This window comes from Pogonomyrmex barbatus, unplaced genomic scaffold, assembly GCF_055798465.1.
Source record: "Pogonomyrmex barbatus isolate J1 unplaced genomic scaffold, ASM5579846v1 scaffold3, whole genome shotgun sequence".
NCBI lineage: Eukaryota > Metazoa > Arthropoda > Insecta > Hymenoptera > Formicidae > Pogonomyrmex > Pogonomyrmex barbatus.
This window is the reverse complement of record NW_028297127.1, coordinates 21,632,494-21,655,248: the sequence shown is the minus strand read 5'-3', so window position 1 is coordinate 21,655,248 and position 22,755 is coordinate 21,632,494. Positions and strand designations below refer to the sequence as shown.

Sequence of the window (22,755 nt, the reverse complement as noted above, 5' to 3'; positions counted from 1 at the left end):
TCTTTCGTAGGTTTCTACGTTTCTACGAAAGAAAGACATCTAGGAAAAGAGAGAAATGAAAACTCAAGATCTATTTGAGGTAAAATCAAATAAAAGAAAAAGCTCTTTCTAAAAATTAATTGCTACGAATTTTTAAAGTGACTATTTCAAATCGCCTTCACACTTTTTTTATTTTTCAAGCTAACAAATTTATTCTTACAGATTGATACGATATTAACGAAATATCGTATCTTACCGCGAAAAATTCGTGATTTTACAAGATGTATCAAAATTAGAGTATATATTAAAAAAAAAAGTATATACATGCTATTTACACTCATCTTGCTACATTCAATATAACTGACTATCGCTGACTGAATATAAACCAAGCTACTGGTCGTACTGTACGATTAAAAAAAAATCACTATTGCTTTTATTATGATAAAAAAAAGTTTAATTATACTCTATATGTGCGGTTGAGGAATCTAACATTTCAACTTCAGAACTATCACCGTTCGAATAATTAACGACCAGTACATCACGCGTTTGTTGTTCCAATTTTCCGGGTGTGCTAACTTCTCCCTTGCTGGAATTCTCTCCCCAACTTCCAGAGAATAGATTTACTCTTAACTTATCGATATTTTGACCACTCGAACTGCTGCCTATATTACCAGTGTCTTCCGTAGATACTCTAACTGTACTTTCCTCAGGTAATCTGATTTCGTTTTCAGATTTATATTTCGGTATTTCGGTAGGCGCATCTGGAAAATTTTCATTTTCAAAATTTTTATTAAAATTTTTAGCTTAACATATATCATTCCTACAAAGCGATTCATTGATATATGTACCAGGATATGGCGGCGCCTCATCAATCAACTGCTCCATGACGTAACCCAACATGGTTGCAGTAAACGTATCGTCTCTTCTAAGACCGAGCGCTCTGTGAAAAGCATCTACTGCTTCCTGAATATTACCCATTAGCGCATGAATAAATCCAATCGATGAGTAAGTCGATGGATTCAGAGGATCTAAGACTAGCGCTTGTTGATGGTATTCCAATGCTTCGTCATATTTTTTCATTTTTCTACAAGTATGACCCAAGTTATTTAGTAGCGCTTCCCATTTACTAGGCAGAATCACATTCCTTAGATCGCCTTGAATACTTTTCATTGCCTCCTTAAATAATCGTTCTGCATTTTTGTAACTGTATTTAACAAGAATAAATCTCATGATAATTTATGTAGGATAAATTAAATAAACAAAAATGCAATTTTTGTTTTTTAAATATATATATATATATATAAATAAGTGCGAGAGCAAACTATTACAATACTTACTCTAAATTGTAAAAGCATATAACTCCCATTTCGTGTATCACGAACGGATCGTTTGGTGCTATTCCTTGAGCTTGTTGAAAGAACTTGTCAGCCAGTTTTAGATTATTCGTTAAACCACATTCTAATCCGATATACAAAAGGGGAAGATGGCAACCTTTCATTAATTGCGATGCTTTAAAGTAAGCAGCCATTGCTTGATCGTGTTCGTTTTCAACCGCAAAAGAATGTCCGTATGCCAACCAAGCAGGTCCAAACAATCTATCCAGTGCGGTAGCTTTGGCTAAATATCTTCTCGCTTGGTCGCTTTTACCTACAGCGCAACAAATGTTATTAAGTAATCTTTTTTTAATATTTTTTTTATTTACACACTTCATAAAATCTTTTCATAATCATTTGAATGTATTTTTTATGATATTAAGAAATGTTAGAAAATATTTATTAAATTATTATCACTTACCTATGGTGTAATAATAACATCCAACCGCAAACCATGCCAAGGCCATTTCTGGATATAAATCAACCAATCTGTGTGCCAGATAAAATAGAGCTAAGGAATAAAGTCTCGCTATTAACAAGTTCGAGAGCAATAATTGTTCATTTATTGCGAAAAGATATAAACTTACCATTAGTTTTCTTAAGCTCGACCAAACAAGCAATGTGCACTGGAAGACAGGAATTGTGATATGGATCTTTTTTCAGGATTCTAAGCATTGAAAAATCGAGTTATATTTTATTACAAAATATATATAAATATAACATCTTGATAGAAATGTTATACTTACTTCTCCGTAAGCGAAAAACATTGATGATAGTCGCAATTATAATACAATCTCTCAGCTTTTGCAACTTCCATGTCTAAATTGTCCGCTAATCTTTCAGTAACGCTAATTCCCATTACGCTACATGTAACTGACGATTGTTTTGTATTTGGTTCTTGATATTTCTTTAGTTTGCTATCATATAACAGTCGCAAGAGTTCTGCTTCTCCTTTCGTACATTGTTCAGTAAATGGCAAAGATTCCAAGAGTTCCCGCTCTAAAGTAACAATTGTTATCATATAGATAGAACAATTTACTCAAGAAATTTATATTATATTGTATTTAGTGAAATTAATATATTACCTTCGGATGCTGAAAGCATCTGATTTTGCACCAAAGCTTCGAATGCTTCATATGAATAAACATCACATTGTAAAGCTTGCTTGTAACATTCTGTTGCTACTGCTCTATTATCCATTGCTTCGTACACTTTTCCTTTTACATATAATATCGAACTTTGAACCTATAAAAAAAATGCAGTAGATCATGCATGTCTCATGATTTACTATAAATGTATGTAAATGATTAAAATGGTATTATAATATAAATTAATATATAGTATTGTAAAAAAAAAATATATATATATATATATATATATATATATACACACATATATACAAATAAGTAAAATGTACTCGTACATTTTTTGGAGCATCCTGAAAAATGTCTGTACGATCTGCAAAGGTAATACCTGCTTGTGTTATGTTTGTGCATATTTCAGATTCGTTAATAACTTGAAGTGCATCATTGTACTCTTTTGCTTCCAGAAGACATCTTACAGTTAAATAATGGCACATTACATCGCTCTGTATTAATAAGATGTTAATTCATTATAGATGATTAAATATATTTTACATAAAACAAGATATACTCTGTCTATCATATTTCTGAGAGATACCAATACTTCTTAAAATTTTACCTTCTCTAATCCATATCTCTTTATGAGATGCGCAGCACGATGATATTGTTTCATAAGATACATACACTGTGCCAGAGTGCAAACATCTTTGGGATCTTCATTGCTTAGTGATACTACTTTGTCAGCCCAGAACAAGGCAGCACTGTATAGGTGCTAAAAGTAAATAAATATAAGATATTTTATGTTTATGTTATGATATACAATTTTTTATTTTCACAAAGCTTACCAAATCGATGTATGATTTAACTAATTTTCTACAATTTTCTAAATCGATAATCTTTTCGTCCAACAAGTTGTGCATACTGTTGTTGTCGGTGTCGCGATGTGACATGTTTAACTTTTCTCTACGTAGGTTAAGACAGGTTAAGATTAATATCCTCAGAGCTTAAACCATAATACGACCAGTACGTGCACTCCATGTCAGTACCTTTGATTTCTGAATGCCAGTCACGTGACTATTCCGCCATGTTAATATTTGGAAATCTAGGAATGAATAAAGGAATGTAAATGCCCTACAAGCATAATCATACATAGTATTCCTTTTTGTCATTATATATAATGTAGTAAATTTAAATTTACTTTTGTATTATTTTTAAAGTTTAAATAATAATTGTTTAATATTTAATAATTTATTATTGTTGTTTTAAATATCATGTCGTTATACTGTAAAAAATTATATATCTATTTATTTTTATATTGTACAAAAAACAAATATTTACAAAATATTTATTTATTTACAAACAATATTTGCTTACAATGAGACAAATCGATAAGAAACTGTTATCAAAAAATATGCAACCTTGTCTTCGGAAAATTAATTCATTCTTTCTGAGTGACCTTTCTAGTTTCACGATTAAATGTGCCTATCTGTATGTGCCTTTATTATATTTATGAGACTCCTATTTAATTGTTTACGAAGTGTCATATGTTCAAACACGAGATTGCAATATCTTTTGTCCAGCGAAGGTACTCAACTATAAAAAAAATCTTAATATGAAAATAAAATTCTATGTCAATAATTAATAAATTTCTCATATTTGTATTGCCTAAATGAAATAGATCGCTTTCTTATTTTTAATAATATCATGTAATACAACATGTAACCATTTAAAATATATTTGGTTGTATATTTATTTAAATTATAATTTATTGCATTTTAAAATAGCATATGCATTCGAAAATATATATATATAGTAATAGTAACATTATGACAAATTAAATAAATTAAATTTTTTTATTAAAAATAGTGAATTTATTTACTTCGTCTATTTAATGCTAACCTTTACTTTTTCAATCTTTGTTTTGTAATTTTATTTTGAAAAATCTATATCTTCAAATTTTTTCATTAATTGCATAGTCATTCAAAATCAATTATTTGTATTGTAATCGTTGAAGTATTTCTTTCATTGAAATAATTCTTTTGTTTTGTCTTCTCAATTTCTGTTGTAATGTTTTATTCTTTCTTTTTATATTTTTTATATTTTCTGATAATTTCTTTATTGTTTTTAAAGCATTAACAAAATCTAATTTTTTTTCAAAGTTGAAATTAGTTGAACTGTATGAAACAGGCACAATGATATTTTCTGAATCAGTTTGAGTACATTTGTGTGTTTTATTTAGGTGAGGAATTGCACTTTGAACTGATTCATTTAGGCTTCGAATATCAAATATATTTGGTCCATCATTTATTAACACGTTAGCAATAATCTTTGCATAGGTGTGATCCCATTTAATTCTGTCATTCGAGATACGAATTTCACTAGAGCTTATAGATCTACTCATGTTTGTAGTACCGTACGTTTTTTTTGACATTAACAATGTGATATCATTCTGTTCTTTTCCTGCAACGATTAAAGAGCAATTTTTTGGTATTGCATTTTTACGTAAGTAACGACGTTGATATCCCATGCCTTGAATAATGTCATTGTCTTTAAAATGCAAGCTACAAATTCTGCTGTCTTTATTCGGTTTCCAATCTGGTCTTTTAACAGCTGCAATCCATTTGTCCAGATGACTTTTATCGTTTAGAGGAAACCTATGATATTTATATAAAATAATATTTTTTCAAACAAAAATAATCTCTATTCACAAAAAATGTTTATTATATTAATACAATTTTATGAACCGTTTATAATGGAAATTACAAATTGAAACGTTTAACTTAACCTTTTGTCTCTATAACTAAATATTTATAATAGAAAATGTATTCGTTATACGTACCTGAAAAAATGTATATTTCCTGGTCCATGCTTGCTTTTACAACCCTTTACACTACATGTCGGCATTCTTTTAAATTATAATTTCTGACTGAATGCAACAAAACAAGAAAAATTTTTGTAAGACAAATTTTTATGGATAAATTATTTTAAAAGTCTCATGTTAAAATTAATAATAACCTTATGTGATTTCATTGCGCCTAAAAACAAATATTTAAAAAGAAAAAATTATTTCTCTGCAATGAGACGATAATTACGAAAGTTGACACTTCTTAAGGGTTAGGAAATCTGTCGTATCAATAAAATCCAATGACACGAGCATGCGCACTGCGGCATTTTAATTGAGAATAAAAACAATTCTCTCTTTTTCTCTCTCTCAGAATATATATTATATGTAATAAAACTTATTACACACACACACAGAGAGAGAGAGAGAGAGAGCGAGAGCGAGAGAGAGTGTGTGTGTGTGTGTGTGTGTGTAAATATAAAAAACACTAGATTTGTTCCATTTATATTTGCAATATATTAAATAATTATTAATTAGATACAATCATATGTGTGCGCGGATAGTAATTTTAAAGTCATGTTATTATTTTTATATACATTTTTTCTTTCCTTCGCTGCATTACTTTCTCCATTTTCGCAATATTTTAACAATCTTTTCTTTTCAATTCATTGATGAGGGTCTTAATTATTATGACACGTGTTGCTTACACCAGATATACACATAAAACATTAGCTTTCTCTATTGCAGCTCTTTTCGCTTTGTGTATCATTTGTTGAATTTCGTATTAATAGCCACTACAAAAAGGGGCGTTTATCGCGTTAAATAATTAATCGATTATATCAATCTTTTTCATCAATACCTCGATATAGAGACGTGTAATATCGATGATAAATCTCCAAATCTATAAACAGCGAATACATTACAGATGCAAATAGTCGAAACGAGTCGCAAGAGATACTAACAATAATACAAATTCGCAACTTAAAACGTGTTAAAGGAATGAGAACATATCGAAAGTTTGAGAGTTGCAGTCCATTTTGTACATCAGTTGCATACGCTTGGAATACGACCTCTCTTATATTTTTCTACCTTCGGTAAATTTGTTTCGTTTAAATTTCATCACGACGATCAGTCATTTATGTTACATCATCATTATTTACGTTCAATTATTTATTTGTACATATTCAAAGATGGACGATAAATCCCAAATATCCGACTCGATTACATTGGCGAGGAAAATTGATTTGGCGAGAAAAAAAACATTGCAAACATTTAATGAGGTATAATACTGCTGAGTTGATTATTTTAAACTACCTACCCTCAGTTTCGAAACTTAATATATGCACTCGAGTGCGTTTGCGTAAAGTACAATTATGCTTGGCAATCAATGATTTCGTCTGCGAGTCTTATGAGAACTTTGGTACCCATTCTAACAATTTTCATCGACGTACAGGTGCTTGATTTATTATTAACACATTATACGAGGGAGGCATACGTAAAAGTAGCTATATAAGGAAAAACATCGTTGTACATTCATATTTAATCAAAACGGTGAAATGCTAAATTAGATTTTCATTTCTCGTGTTACGCTCAAAAGATATCGAACAAGGAGAGATAAAAGAAAAAACGCTGAACGGACATCATTGTTAAGAGTGAAAATTAAGAAATACACAATATATATGTGCGTATACATCACATATAAAAATTTAAACCAATTGATACAATAAATAGGATAAATTAAAAAAGTATTGATTACGATAATAGATTACGTAAACGTAATAATATAATAAACGATAATCAATATCGATAATATGCTCTTTGTAGGTAACCTAAGGGTAGGAGGAACTTATAAATATTACGTTCAAGTATCAATAACTTATTTAAACGTGACTAAGCTTTCCTGCGGTACAACAGCGCGTATGATTCGTATAAAATTCGAAGACATCTTTAACAGTTCGCTCGTTCTACCGAAATAAAATTTTACGACGCTCTGCGTGAAACTATAAAATCGAACAGAGTATTCAGAAATTAGTTCAACGAAATACATATGATTGAATTTCAATTTGAAGAACTAAATAATGCGAATGCTCACGATATAGTTTTCCATAAATATTTTTCTACTGCAACACATTAACTTTCAATTTCCGAATACTTTGTACGTAAAATAGAAAAACCCCCGACAAAGGGGTTCTGCATCCTACACATATTCATCGCTCTTCATCTCATACCGATGTTACGTCATTACATATATACCGTGTCTTAACTCAATATTAATAAATTATTACAAATCAGTTAGTGTGTACATGTATATATATATACATACACGGTCTGGCCGTATCGTGATTATGCCGCGAAAAATTTAGCTCAGCGTGATTAAAAATAGAAATTAGCATAGTTGGCAATGGCAGTACTTGGAAGAATAGATACGAATTTTCGGAGACTTCTATCGACTATCACAATGCTTTACAATACGAATATCATAATAGTCCACGATAGAATTCGTAATTCATCAAACATCGAACGACCAGTGCAAGAAGATTTATCATATACGTCGCAATTTTCTTGCAGAGGTCTCGGTACACATTCAACGGATAAACAATTCGAATACTTATTGAATACAAGTAAGACAGATCGGACACAACGTTGTAACGTACATTCAAAGTTACACGTACACACTTACAGTTCTCAACGATAAAAGAATCTAAAAGCAATTAAGAGATTTTGAAAACTGCAGTATTCAAAACATCTTTGATTTCTTCATGATTTCATCAAGGTAAATATCATACCTGACATACACATTCTATATAAGACTTCGGAAGGATCTTTATATCCGAAGAATAATCATTTCGCAGTTACATATAAAATCAATTTATATTTAAATTACGTAAGTTTCCATATCATCTAAAACATATAACGTTTAAATTCTTTTTCCATATTCCGCCAGTTGCATTTTAATTAATATTATGTTGTATATTATCCGTTGAAGGTAAAATTTACAGTTATCGTGTGTTAATTAAGATTTTAGATTATACTTAGATTTCAAAGTGTTTTGAAACGTTCGATACTTGCAAGTATATACGATTTATGATTTTTAATCATGATTTATGTATGTGTACTTTTATACATATACATAACATATACATACATACACATAATATATACATGTGTATATACACATATATATACATGCATGTATATAAATATATATACGTATAGTTATCAGACGAACTCGAAGTTTACTCGACTAATGGCTAATTTAATTTTTAAAGCCTTGCACTTTTAGGCTTTGTCAGATGAACTCGAAGTTTACTCGACTAACATAATGGCTAATTTAATTTTTAAAGCCTTGCACTTTTAGGCTTTGTCATTTTTAATTGCGTCGGAAATTATTTAATCTACAGTATGATCCCTGATTATTAATCCCTGTAAAACGGAATTTTTCCCGCGCGACTGTGTATATAACCAAACTTTACGTATATTTAAAAATTTCGATTCTCTCTAAATTTGTGCAGCAGATAATCTTTGGTTACCCAAAAACATCTATCAATATGTCGATCACTTTCTAGAATAATCTACATTTCCGTAAGGCAGAAGCCGTTTTATCGTACGTTATAATACTTCTAAATCTCAAAATCTTAAATAATTGTGTACATAGTGTCCACAATCCCCTCTTTCATTCCCCCCGCATTTGTAATAATTTGTGAACTATATAATATATAATCACATTTATATATTTTTCATATATTTTCAAAGTTTTATATATATCGAATTATTCTCTCTTTTTAGCAAAATCGACAATTTAACTCTCTCAAATTATTTATTATCTTCTCCTTCCTTCATATGTATACTTCGGCACAGTCATTGCAGAAATAGATAATTATAATCAATTAATCATTAAATCATGGATGTATTAAAATATTTGGGTACATCGCAATTATAAATTTCCAATTAGAAATTTCTATTCTATAGCTTAAATTTTTCAAAATTTAAATCATAATTTACATGAGAGAGTTAAAAATAAGAACCATAAAAATGTTAACCAGATTCTTATTAGTAAAATATTTATCTTTGATCAGTGCTTTTTGATGCACTTTCACATTCGCCAGAGCACGAGGAACAAGAATGTAAAATATTTCTCGTTCATTTATTTGGAATTTGGAAAAAATCTCGGAACGGCTTCATAGGAAATTTGAGACTGACATGATAGCGAAAAGTTCAATCGTTACATCGATGAATACAATAGCAAAAAATAACTTTCAGTCATTTAAGGTAGAAATAGGCTATTTTAAGGATAGTATATGTAGATATACGCATACTTGGGAAGAACATCAATCCGGTATATGATAGCAGAGCTCATTACTCTCTTAATCAGAATCATCTTCAATCGGTGGAGGTAACAGAGAGAGATGCTGCGCACTGAGCATTCCTTTGGAAAGCGCATATTCCGCCAAAGCACGATGGCAAAAGACGTACTGATCTGGCATTTGAATACTGTAGGCCCTTTGTGCTCTAATCTTTTCAACAGTTCCTCGTATGTCCACGGTTCCGGTGTCCTCCAGTCGCGATATGCAAATATCCAACGTGCAAAATGTACCTGAAAACGTGCCAACTTGATGTATATCTCACACCCTAAACTTTTATATTCCGAGGAAGAGCAATGACCATTAGAATTTTGTTTGCAAAAAAAATCTATCTACCTGTTCTTCCGATGCCAGCGCTGCAATGTACAACTATGGGTGGTCCTCGAGGATGTCCGGCCCATGTGTCTCCTCTGCTAGCGAGTAATTTGCTCTGTTGTTGTCTGACTAAAGATAAGAACTGCAGTAAAGCTTTAGCCGACTGAGGAACACCGTAATCTGGCCATGCTGTATACAACATATGACAAACCTCTCTCGTCTCATCAGTCTGAAAGAAAACGAATGAAACATTAAAAAATGGCGAAGTTTATAGAAATAGAAAAGAAACATTAGAACATATATATGTATATATATATATATATATATACCTTATTATTTGTAAGGAGAAGCATAGATATTGTGTAATCTGGATTTGTATCAACTTCGAGAGTAGTCACTGTAAAGCCACCTGCTTGTACTTCATCATCTGGTTCCGGACCCCAATACTGTGCACATTTTGTACGTCCTCTTTCCACCACTCTGAAACATGATATCGTTCGAATTATCCAAAATTTTATTAACAAAAAATATAATCAGTGTATTAAATGTGCACAAATAAAATAATTTACCTTGTAGTCATGACAACGACTAATGTTTGCTGTTCCCAAACCATCCTCCAGAAATCTCCGCAAGTTTTCGGGAGAGGACCCTGAGTACTGATAAATGCATTCTTTTGCTTATAACCATCGACGAAATTTGCATTTATGTAATCAGATGTCGCGTCTCCGTCTACTTGTGAAAGGCAGACTCTGCTATGGTCGTAACAAAGCACATCGGTGTAACGATTCTTTGATTGATTAGACCTTAACCTGGAATAAACGACACAACATATATATTAATTAACTCGAATGAGACTAATGTATCGTGCAAATGTACGACATTGCTGTTACACACTTTGCATTATTAAATGAACCATCCGGCGGTCTTTGTCTAATTTCCGCGTATTCTGCTATAAGACCGGAACGTCCTCGCGAATGTATATCCGTTATAAATTGCTCCATGGTAACAGCCTGAAGTCCTGGATCACCGTGAAGGCTATCATCGTCACTAAAGCCAGAACTTGCCGAGGACGGAGGCTGAACCGGGGATGGCGCCTCATCAGTTCCCATCCAGGCGTCAGCATTTGCGGTGGTGATCTCGATATCACCGATATTCGACACACCATTTTTCACTTGCTTGTTCTTATCGATTATAGGACTAGTCGAATTACTGTGAGTTGTAGTTTCATTTAGATTCTGATGAACCGTATGTTCATTCGCTGTGGGCGAAACAGGTGTACCTACTCTTGGGGTGACCTGAAAATCCATAATATATGCACGAGATAAAAAATAAACTTAATAGAATTTCATTTAATCATAGAATTCTATTCTGCTAGTGATTATTTAACGTAAGTAAAATATTTTATTTCTACATTAGTACGTTTCAACAAAAATTTAAGCATTTTAAAACTTTTATTTTTTAAATTTCTTGAATATTTGATATACGTGGCAAATTAATAATTAATTAATAATTAGTAAATTAATAATAGCATTATATACTGACCTCACACAGTTCACCCCCGCCTCGGTTCGTCATGGATTTAAGACAATGTAATAACCATGCTTCATGCTGTACCTCCAACGTGCCGCCTAAACGATGTGGTAATGATTCTCGTGGAATATGCAACGTCAACTGAGGAATGGATACCGTAAATACTCGGTCCCTCAATTTTTCGCGGACAAATAATCGAAGGATTTTGAAGGGTGCTTTGAACCACAGTGGTGCCGTTACTATCAAGACCTTTTTTAATTTTGCTGGATAGCCACCCTGAAAAATTTATGCAAAAAAGACATAAACAATACATCGGTATTTTTCCTGAAAATTAATCAAATATATCCCGAGAAAGATTTCATTAATAATCCAAACTAATCACAGCAAATTTAAAAATTAAAATTAACAATTAAATTAAAAATTAAAGGTATCTAATTCATAATTTTAATTATTTATTTATTTTACATTAATAACCATTTGCACAGACAAGAAATTTCATATTATTATCATTTTTTAAAATATAATATTTAATATTATTAAAATCATAATAATTATTATAATTATAAACGTTTAACATAATAATTAATTAAATATATCAAAAACATTTTTGATTTATCAATCTGCAGTTTGTAAATTTGCTGCAATCACTGAATTAAAGTATTAATAGAATTTTTATCTACTAAAAGATCTGAATTCTTGGTAAATGCTGGCAAGAGTAATATCGCGCAGAGAAATCGCGATTCTGCGTAAATAATTTCTAAAAGTACGATTTTGCCTCGACCTTTCAAAGACATTGCAATAATAGAACGGGCCATATATTGCACATTGGCGAATCATTGGCCAACTATAGACCACGTAAACGATGCAAAGAAACATTTTTTTACATCTTTTTTACATCTTTTTTACATCTTTTACGTGAGAAAGAAAGACGACTGTGTCCCTTTAATCGGATTATCGGAGAATCAAAGTACTTTTGTGTGTGTGTGTGTGTGTGTGTGCGCGCGCGCGCGCGCGCGCGTGTGTGTGTGTGTGTGTGTGTGTGAAAGAGAGAGATCGAATGGCATATCGGTATCTTTCTCAATTCGAATTGTCGCGTTAATTAGCGCATCATCGAAACGAGCGAATAAACGTGTAATTTTGCACGTCACAGATATTTCGTAATGCAGGAAGTCAAAGAACTTAACCCTCGGGATACGGACCAGAGGGCGGAAGTACCGTAACGCCAACGACGTCAGCAGCAGCAGCACCACTACCACCGCTACCATCACCTACACCGTCAACCACCACCGTCATTAGCAGCACGTAACGGAGCCGCTACGTATACAACAAACGTCATCGAGGTGCGAGGAGCGCGTAACGAGGACGGGCCGCACTGACGCGATTCCGTGTTCCGGGAAGAAATCGCGGTTTCGCGCGGAGCGCGAGGCTTGCGTTACAATTTTAGGATCGCGCGAGAGGAGGCGCGAGAACGCGAACACAAGCGTCTCGAATTAGCCGCGCTTATTATTCCGGCTCGCGGCCTGTTTTCCACGGCCGACTCCTCCTCGTCGTAAAACGCGCCGATGTTCGGACGGCCGCGCGCGGAGAACAACCGTCCGGGACGGTCGGAGGACCGATCGATCTCGACTGACAGTCGAAATTTACCGTGAGTAGCAACGGCAATCGCCGCCGGATGATGCGATCGGAGTCGTGGTGGTGGGTGAAACCGCGAGCATATCAAGGAGTCCAGAAGGTAGAGGTCAAAAGACTCGCGCCTCGTCGCCGTTGACCCCGTCGATGTCTTCCAGACGAAAAGAAGCTCCCCGGTTAGTCGGAATCACTGCCGGCACTCGGTCGAGTTAATCGATAACGCGAGATTAGTATAACACCGCCGCGGGAGGACCGCACGTCCGATGGCAGCGGGCTTCGAGGAGCGTCGTCCTCGTTCTCGTCCTTCTCGCCTCGTTGTCGTCGTCGTCGAGGTGAAGGGAACGACGTCGCCGCGCCGCTGGAGAAACGCTGGCTGGCCTCGCACGCGAACAAGGACGCGATCGAACGAAACGGAGGAGGGAACGGTCGGCGGGAGGGGAGAAGAGAATCGGGTCGTCCGTATCGTATCCGAATGCGACGTGGTGCCACAAGGGGGTCACGGCGATTACTGACCGTCGGCGTCGTCGGCGACGGTTATCCGGAGCGCCGTGGGAACGCATGCGCCGCACCGCGCCGCGCCGCGCCGCGCCGTCGCCCGCTTTCTCACCCTACACGACCCCTTCTTTTCACCACCGACATCCCTTACGCGAGAGTTCTCCATCTCCCTCCCTCTTGCCGTTTCTCTCACTCGTTACCATCGGCAGCGGCCCAAGTATACGCGATGACGTATTGCCCGCCAGTGTCTCTCAACCGCGCGACTTCCGGTCGATCACCGATATCTTGGCAAATTCACAGCTCGGTTGAACCTCGACGATATTCTCGTCCGCGTAAAAACAATTGGCTGAATTAACGCGAATACTTATTGCAGAGATTTCTATGGAAACCAAAAGTTTAAAGATTGTTTGTAATTTGAGCCTTTATTTAACGTCTGCTTAGTGAGCTTTACGTCTTAACAATATATATATATATATATATATGTGTATTTTAATTATCATAACAGTAAATATTGTGTAATATGATTAAATAGTCTTTATGATTAGTAAGTTGATTGCCCTTCTTTACATTATCATTCAAAATTTTATATTAAAAAGTGTTAACTTTTTTTTTATACCAAGTATACATTCTAAGAATAGTCGTAGAATATCGCAAAAACAGTTTATGTATATTTCTTTCATATTTTAAGATATACTGTATTATCTATATTATGCAAAAAGCATGTTAAAGATCAAATAAATATTTATAGACTGACAAACTGTTTTAACATTAAAATTACACAATACGGACTCATTCAATCATGGCTGGATCTAGATATCTAATAATAATTATTTGAATTTATTAAGACTTTGTATAGAATATATCCAATTTTTTTCTTGATATATTTTCTTGATATATATTAGTCTGTATTTTAATATATAGTAATATATTTAAAAAATATGTTATAAATCTATAATATATGCATACTCCTTAACTCAATGAATATAAATGTAGACATGTTTTTCAGATAACAAGAAACTTGAACATATGAACATTTTCGATATCGGTTTTTATATATAACACAGTATATCTTGAATATATATGTGACACATATACTGAAATTTTCATTTGCCATATTCTCCCAACATTCTCAAGATCTATATATGCTGTCGATAATATCGATCACTGGTGAGCATCAGAATAGTTAATGTGATTGTCCTAAGTACGACCTCAAATAACACGGATCAATTGGCCGGATGGAATCTTCAGATTAAGACATGATTTCAGACGATTTTAAATATAAGATTGACCTACAAACATCGCAGAGATCTCATAGTCTCGTACAATTATTCGGTAATTGATATTACAAATAAAGAAAGACACGTGGAATCTTGAGAGAAGAAAATTTGATTTCGATCAACGATATGAATCAACCACAAATGAATTCATAAATGAAGAAACATCACAATATATATATATATATATATATATATATATATATATATATATATATATATATATATATTCTTATCTCAACTCTCTTATCTCTCTTATCGGTCGACTGTGTTCACATCACTATAATGTGAAATCATCTCTTTTTTTTTTTTTTTTTCGTTCCGCAACCTATTTTTCACGGATACGATTTTATCTGATGAAAAATAAAAGCGCTACACAAGACGCGGATATCCATTGAGACGAGATGATCGTCAGATCACGCTAGAACGCACGATACGCCTACCGAATTCGACTATTAATTACGCGGCCCGGCGACATCGCGACGCAAATGTCATCGCGCAACCGAAGCCTCTTGCAAAAGCCGTTATCAAGCGGAGAACACTTAGGAAGTATGGTTCACCGCGCGATTAGGATCCGATTAAACCGCGTGACGCGTGAAGGTCCTTCGCACCTTCACGCTCTCTCGACGATATCGGACGACGATAATATCTCCTCGGAGGGGGAGGGAAAAAAGGCGAGTGGGCCTCGTTCATAACCAGCTCCTCGGATTATTCAACATTATTCCACGATTACGTCGACGACGGGAATAGGGGCGCGCGCGTTACGCGTGCACCTCGTGACGTCGTTACGAAAGGAAGTCTCCTCGGGGAAGCCTTTGAAAGGCACACCCTACGCACTATTTCGACACGCTTCGTCGCGTAATCGCGGATCCACCTTTCGCGAAGCGTGAACGCTCTTAAAGCCTCGCTGCTCTTTCGAGCCACACATCCTCGCGCGCTGGAAGCTAAATGCGGATTTTGCAGCTCGTGAAAAAAATAGGAATCTCAAAAAAAAAAAAAAAGGAAGAAAAAACACCTGCGACGGATTATCAATCAAAGCAACATAACGAAGAGATATGACATACGATCTTTGGGAAAAAAATATTTTTGCGAAAGATTTTCATTGTCAAGCTGACGAGAAATATTGGAAATATTTTTATCCTTTGATACGATGAGGTATTATTAAGTCATCAGGAATAATCGATGACGTGAAAGTCAGGGTAGAACACGTCACAGGTGTATTTATATGTCTTTCCGTGTAATGACGGCATTAGAATGACGTTACATTCGGAGGGGCACGTGAATCAAATACGTCGCGCATGACACCGTTTTTTTTTTCCTACGTAAGTGGACTGACCGCATCAAAGCGTTAACGCACGAGACTATTTCGACCGACCGGCGATGACTAATTGGGTTAACTTCAGCGACGGTAATAACTGTAATGTCGCCGGACGAAATTGCACGCAACGTGAATGTTAATCGGGCCACGCACTTGGACGACAAAATAGCACTTCACATTCACATAATTCGCATAATTATTACGCTCCTCTGTACGGAGAAATTTTTTTTTCCACGGAAAGTCCGCTGTTCCCATTCATCAAGTCGGAGCAAAACATTTGTCTCTGAAAAATTTAGTCCGCGAGTACAATGTTAACTCAGTAAATTTGTAATTACCATTAAAAAGGACCGCGTTCAGTGAAGTAAATAAAATTTGTGTCGCAATCAATAATGTATATATGATCAATAATTTATATAAATATAATAAAAATCTCATGCATATACACGTCCATAAGAAAATATTTTCTTTCCAATAATCAAATTATATACCAATTACTTACGCTTATAATTCACGATTAAGAAATATATATATATATATATATATATATATATATATATATATATATATAGAATACAGTTATTCGACGAATACTGTTATTCAGAGATAGAAATATATAGAGAGAAATTTACAAAATGGCATTGTCTCAGCATCTTTACACGGCTCTGTTCGGGCCAGAGTCTAAACGAATAGCACAACGGTTTTCTTTCATGCGTCCGATATTTATGCATGACAGAGCACCTCTGTCACATCTGCGAGAATAGAGAAATGAGATCGTGTATCGTACATAATGGGCATTTGCCGCACTCACACTGTCCTCTCACTCTCGATCACGATCTTTTCTCGCTTTCTAACCCCATGCGGCAGAGGTGCTCCGCTTCGCTTGGATGAATGCTATATCGCTTAATCGTGTCGCAGCGAAAAGTATTACGCATATTTCGAGAGAAAACGGTGGGCAAATCGATGCGTAATGTACGAGAAAATATCGATGATATTGCTATTTTCATCGTTTAATCTCCAATTCGACATGTCTAGAAGTAGTAAAAAAGAAACGCGAGGTTTTTCACAAAGCTTTCGTGCAGCAATTTTGCAATAGGAAGTATAAAGAAATTCTTGATATATATTTTATCTTCTTGGCAAGAACAACCGGAAATGAACTTCGCGCTTCCTGATTATTTAGGTAAATCACACGCAGTTGATTGTCCATTCATTCTCAGATTTCTCGCACCTTTTCGAGTTTCTCAAATAATTTTTCATAAATTACTTTACACATTCGTAATAAATTCGTCTTCTTTGTAAGCTCGTATTTTTAAATACTTTTGTATACATGTATCATAAATATTATCATTTTTAATGAGTAGTGAAACTAAATCATTAAATTTCATGGTCAGTTTCAGACGCATTACGCATGCACTATGATATTTCAATTAACATCCTAAAATATATTCATCAACTTACCTTTAAAAGTGTCAGAATTTTCTGCGACAGATCATAATCAAAATTCTGATATTTGCTATCAGACATGTCATAAATAAAAACTAGTCCATGCTTTTGTGTCTCTGCACTTTCAAGGGCAGCATCTAACTGGTACACAACACCCTGGAAAGAGAACAAGCTTGCATTAATGAACAAATCTTAAAAACTTTATGTAAACCGAGAAACTTCTATAGATATTTAACTTCTCTAGATATATTAATTATGAAAGATATCAAGAACTCATTAAAAATTCTTTTGTAACTTATTCATTAGAGATACACTACACAGTTTATAAAACTTACTTGTAAAGTTGTCTGATGTGTGGTATTTTGTGGAAGATGTAAATGCGCTGTAAAAATAGCTATCGCTGCACCTGTTGCGTCTCTTGATGGCTGAAATAGTTTGTACATTAATTTGTTTCGAACCGTTACTAAACAATGACGAAGAAAACGCATCTGCGTTAATTGGCTTTCTCGTCTTACCAGAACGGTAAATTTTCCCGTGTACAGTTCACTGAGTAAGGGTTCCTGAGTAGGATACAAGACTGCCAATCCCTCTCTTCTTCTAGTGGCTTCGTGCTGCTCATACAGGGCCAAAGCTCGTTGAACCTCAAACTTCCGTGCAGCTAAAAACTTGACTGCTGTACTCCAAGATACTGGCCCAGCTCGTCTACCGGCTCTACATCTATTCACAGCTTCTATAAACTCTTTCGTAGCCTGCAAAAGAAATTATTATACATATATTTACATTGATTTTCAAAAGATAGATCTTGTTTAATTCATATCAAAAATATCCAATTCTTTATATTGAAAAGTAAATTTATTCATATATAAATATAAATGATTGTGTTAGCATTGACTAAACATACACATATAAGCACACGTCGAGATCTCTATTTGTAATATCAATAATTTTCTTATCGCCAATAATATAACTTTCCTTTAATTGCAATTTTCAGTAGTAAAAATAAAAATAGGCTTGTACACCTCTCTAAATAATGAAAAATAACAATATTAAAAAGTAATTTATTTAATACGTCACGGCGATATAATGACGCTCTTTCGGCATCTAAAAAAATGCTTTTTTTCTATTTTATTCTTATCATTCGCTGCAAAAAAAAAACAGAGAGTAAGCGTAACTATTCTATAAATACGTTATCGCGCGTATTGCTGAAATCAGCGAACGATAGTGAAATGTGCCATTGAGCAACAAAATTCCGGTATCGCTCAACATCTTGCGTACGTCGTTGCACAATGTCAACCTTGAAAACGGCGCTCTGCGTTAGCGCGGCGTGGCGAGCAGGAAACCGCGAATTGCAATCTTTATCAGCGCGACCCGATCAACGTGAACGCAACACGTGCATATTTCGAGAATTCGTTGACTCGTCAGTTTGTCGCACTAGTCTTGTCACTAGAATGAAAATAAAAAAGAAATAGGAAAGAGAGAAGGAAAAGAAAGAGGCGTTCGACTTTGGAATTTCAAAGTGTAATCTCACCGACGTCGAATTTCGATGACGTGGGCATAGCAGAGAGAGTACAGACAGGGCATATCGCTCTTATATTCTTTTGTGAATGGAAACAAGATAGTCCGCATGTGATCTATCGTTTAGAAACCTTTAAAGAACACATTTCCTTCTACCGAATGTATTTTTATTCACACAGAAGTTGAGAGGCACACTTGTACGTTTTAAAACGCTTATTGGCAAAATTGAAGTCAAATTTTGAAAATTCATTAAAAATGATAATTTAGCTTTTCAGAAGATAAATTTAAAAATATATGTATAAGTATTAAGTGTTAAAATGTTAACAGATTAAGATTTAAAGATTTAAGTTAAAAGATTTAAGATATAAATTGTATTCACAGTCTATTATTTCTGTAGGAGTTATCCATCGAAAAAATTCTAGTCGAGCACCGGAAGAGTTTCGGGGGGGAGGGGGAGGGAGGAAGAATTCGGCTCAGATAAGAGGAAAAAAAAAATCGCGGAATCCTTTTCTAGTATAGTTTCTCATTTCTAGATCGCAGATCGTTCGTTCGAGAATTAGGAATTGTCGGGATATCATCGGAATCGACAGGATCGACATCGGTCTCGCGATCGGCGATACGCCGGCGTTATAAGCGGTGCGACGACGTATCGTTTTTACGCTATTAAAACGTGCAATGACCGTGGACGGCGACGCGTGAGCGTGCACGTATGTACGTACACGCGCCGGGTATACTACCGATACGACTTCCGGTGTCCGGCTACCTCCCCACCGGTCATTTCCGTTGTACGCCAGCCGGGATCGCCACGCCGGCGCGCGTATTAGCGATGAGAGGAGCCGAGGAGGAATTTAATTTGCTCTCCTGATACACATTTTTCAGCGGCTCGCGAATTCGCGCCGCTTCCACGCGCGACTCGCTCGCGCGTCCCCGCCGCGTAAACGCGCGTGGCGTCGAGATCTCGCTCCTTCCGCCGCCGTGCGTGACGACTAATCGGCTAAACGCTAAACGCGAAAGAGAGGCAGAAATAATCGCTGACAGAATTAATCTGATGACAGAATTAATCGCGTGGCAGAACCCATCGGGCGAGCCTGGAATTACAACGAGGGGGGAAGGGAGGAGGGAGGAGGGTGGCGAGAGGGAAACGCGTGTCCCGAAGATGCGACACGAACAGAGTGTGGAAAACGGCGAATGTCGCTTCGTACGAAGTGACATTGTCGTCAGATCACAATCGAGATCATTATTTCATTCAAAATTTAACGCAAAGTACGTATCAGAGGATTACCGTTCAGACATAAAGAAATAAGGAATAAAGAGATTTAAACGTTAAGAATTAGCAATGAAGATTTAAATTTCGAGAAAGCATGTCTCGATACAAATTATTTCTTATTTGTTGTATCCTCAATTGCAATCATATGATCTTCTTTTAACACAAGTGATTGTAGATGCAAAAAGAGAAGTCAAGAGATATCGGTATTTAATTAATCGGAGCTATCGATCGACCTAATAATTTTCTTAAATACGAAGGTAAACGCTTTTAAAACGATATTATTATTCAAAACGGTATTATTATTCACCTGTTTCTATGCAACGAGAGCTTTGAATTCGCTAAAAATATGAACGCGTCGGGCGGAAATTGAACCGCAAATCGATACGGGAAAATCTCGTTAGCGAGGAAACTTTGTCGAAGCTACAAATCGAGTTTTGCTCGCGTCGAGGGTCGTTTGTAACGTAGAATTATCCTCATATTGATGTCGCCGCCACCGTTTAAATAGACCCAGCCAATTGTGCAGTTTGATAAACTACGAACGCGCAAAACACGACTTTTTTTCCAACGAAATTTCTCAATTTGTCCACACAATGGATGATTCGATCGATTTCATGAATTCTCAATACAAGGGTCCTTTAGGCCAGTTCAATCGAGATTCGCTGTTCAAAGTTGGACAGCTCGGATTGCAGACCGTAATTGACATATTTGCGAACGTTATTTAATATTCTGTCAAGCGAAAATGCTATTCTATTAGCCAGCTTCGCCGGTGAGCGACGTAAAATGTTTTCAGTCGCGTTCCAGGAAAAATCAATGATTGGCTTTCTCATAAGCCGCAAATGTCTCGTCAAACAGGAATCGGAGGAGGCTGTGTTCCGAGGAAGCGTGATTTAACATCTCACTCGCGTGTTTCAACCGCGCCGCGCCCTGTGTACGTAGAATTCGAACGACTCGCGGAACGACCGGCGGAATGAATTTTTAAACGGCCGGAAGCCGGAACGCGAATAGCATCGGCCCGCACGGCCGCCGCCGTCGCTATCGACTCGCGTGCCGCGCGCGTTCGATAGCGGTTTCAAAATAATCGAAATCTCCCATCGGGAATCGCGTGGGTTTCTCCGAAAGAACTTCTCTCTCCTTTTCTCTCTTCTTTCACTACCGGATACGCGGCCCATTATTAACGTCCTGACACGTTCGAACACGTTCGAATTTCCGGCCGCGCGATCGCGAGCGCGTCCGTCCGCGCGATCATCGAAACAATAAGAAAGGGAGAGAGGAAGGAAGAAAATAGCTCGCGTCAACATCGAAGGAGAAACGCGGGGGAAAAACGCGATTTCCGTGGCGTGTTTACGATCACTATCGCGCTCGCTCCAGATAGCGACGTACGAGAGAGAATAGACGCAAATAATATTTACATTCTCGCGAATGCGTTTCGGCGCGAATGCCGGAATCGGAGGAGGAACTTTCAATCGTTCAGCCCGCTCTCGTGGAAGCACCGACGATGTATCCGATCGATGCTCGAGTCTCGAGTTCCGATCCTTGGATCGCGAAGGGCGTGGGAAGAGGAGAGAAGGGGGGGCGTTGATTCTCATTGCAACGAAGGAGCATCGAAGGGAATTCGAGTCCTTGAATATGGAAACGAAGGCCGGAGGCCATTCTCTCGCGATTCATCGGCGGTCGTACGTCCATCCGTCCGTCCGTCCGTCCGTCCGACGATCTCTCCCCCTCGACTCGAGGCGAGGCCCGGCGACGACGAACCACCGTTCGATCGCCGCGGAACAAGCGGTACCTGCGAAGAGAGCGAGAGAGAACGATCGAACGGTATTTACTCACTTGCTCCTGCTCGGCGGTTAACGTGGCTGCCATTTTGAGGCTTAGCGTGCTGACATGCCCGAGGAGGTGTGTACGCACAAAAGCGGAAAGCGACGCGGTGCAATCTTATATATTACATCCAGTCCAGTGCCGCGCACGTACATTCGCGAGAGAAACAAGCATTCTGTCTCGTCCACACACCGCCGCCGAGAAACTCCTCTCCTTGCCGCGCGGGACGCACTGGATCTTCACAGAGCACAGCCACCCTTCTCGGTGATGGCGGTGGTGGTGGTGGTGGTGGTGGCGGCGGCGACGGCGGTGGTGACGACGACGATGACGATAACGACAGCAACAGTAGCGAGAAACGATAAATCACCCCGATGCGCGATCATCATTCCACCGCCTCGCACGCACTCAACGCGATTGTGACACTCTCGGCGGACCTCGGCTCGGCTCGGCTCGATCGTCTTCCCCTCGACGATCGCGCCGCCATCTTGAGGCAAGCCGCCCAGGCGCCGCGGTCGTTGCT

General features: G+C 36.6%; 2 protein-coding genes across 6 annotated transcripts; both read right to left on the bottom strand.

The window, feature by feature from the left end:
• Positions 1 to 151: 151 nt before the first annotated feature.
• Cdc16 (cell division cycle protein 16) lies at positions 152 to 5,360 on the bottom strand. Of its 4 annotated transcripts, none has more exons than XM_089079538.1 (12): positions 5,274 to 5,360; positions 3,481 to 3,536; positions 3,280 to 3,397; positions 3,054 to 3,206; positions 2,776 to 2,940; positions 2,438 to 2,597; positions 2,099 to 2,351; positions 1,940 to 2,019; positions 1,774 to 1,863; positions 1,317 to 1,626; positions 828 to 1,183; positions 152 to 740 (listed from the first exon to the last, which is right to left on the bottom strand). In XM_089079538.1, the coding sequence occupies exons 3-12, from the start codon at positions 3,382 to 3,384 to the stop codon at positions 433 to 435; spliced, it is 1,980 nt and encodes a 659-aa protein (XP_088935664.1). In that variant the 5' UTR covers positions 3,385 to 3,397; positions 3,481 to 3,536; positions 5,274 to 5,360; the 3' UTR covers positions 152 to 432. The 4 variants fall into 4 exon arrangements, with proteins under 4 accessions (XP_088935664.1, XP_088935665.1, XP_011641604.3 ...); XM_089079539.1 differs by lacking the exon at positions 5,274 to 5,360 and adding an exon at positions 4,334 to 4,412; XM_011643302.3 differs by having other exon boundaries at positions 3,280 to 3,536.
• Positions 5,361 to 5,768: 408 nt separating this feature from the next.
• Positions 5,769 to 22,675, bottom strand: Ptpmeg2 (Protein tyrosine phosphatase Meg2). 2 transcript variants are annotated; one of them, XM_089079535.1, is made up of 10 exons: positions 22,248 to 22,675; positions 18,154 to 18,387; positions 17,974 to 18,063; positions 17,654 to 17,794; positions 11,495 to 11,758; positions 10,847 to 11,247; positions 10,522 to 10,761; positions 10,282 to 10,432; positions 9,974 to 10,181; positions 5,769 to 9,870 (listed from the first exon to the last, which is right to left on the bottom strand). In XM_089079535.1, exons 1-10 carry the CDS (start codon positions 22,278 to 22,280, stop codon positions 9,641 to 9,643), a joined length of 1,992 nt encoding a protein of 663 aa, XP_088935661.1. In that variant the 5' UTR covers positions 22,281 to 22,675; the 3' UTR covers positions 5,769 to 9,640. The 2 variants fall into 2 exon arrangements, with proteins under 2 accessions (XP_088935661.1, XP_088935662.1); XM_089079536.1 differs by having other exon boundaries at positions 22,389 to 22,673.
• Between the last annotated feature and the right edge of the window lie 80 nt (positions 22,676 to 22,755).

Excerpts from the sequence above, each read along its gene's own strand:
- Cdc16 (XM_011643302.3), bottom strand. The coding sequence starts at position 3,384 with ATGTCACATCGCGACACCGACAACAACAGTATGCACAACTTGTTGGAC. Across the intron at positions 1,627-1,773 it reads ATGTTATTATTACACCATAG|GTAAAAGCGACCAAGCGAGA; the intron begins GTAAGTGATAAT and ends GTTGCGCTGTAG. Across the intron at positions 1,184-1,316 it reads ATATGCTTTTACAATTTAGA|TTACAAAAATGCAGAACGAT; the intron begins GTAAGTATTGTA and ends TGTTAAATACAG.
- Ptpmeg2 (XM_089079535.1), bottom strand. The coding sequence starts at position 22,280 with ATGGCAGCCACGTTAACCGCCGAGCAGGAGCAA. Across the intron at positions 18,388-22,247 it reads TAACCGCCGAGCAGGAGCAA|GCTACGAAAGAGTTTATAGA; the intron begins GTGAGTAAATAC and ends TTTCTTTTGCAG. Across the intron at positions 10,182-10,281 it reads TTCTCCTTACAAATAATAAG|ACTGATGAGACGAGAGAGGT; the intron begins GTATATATATAT and ends GTTTTCTTTCAG.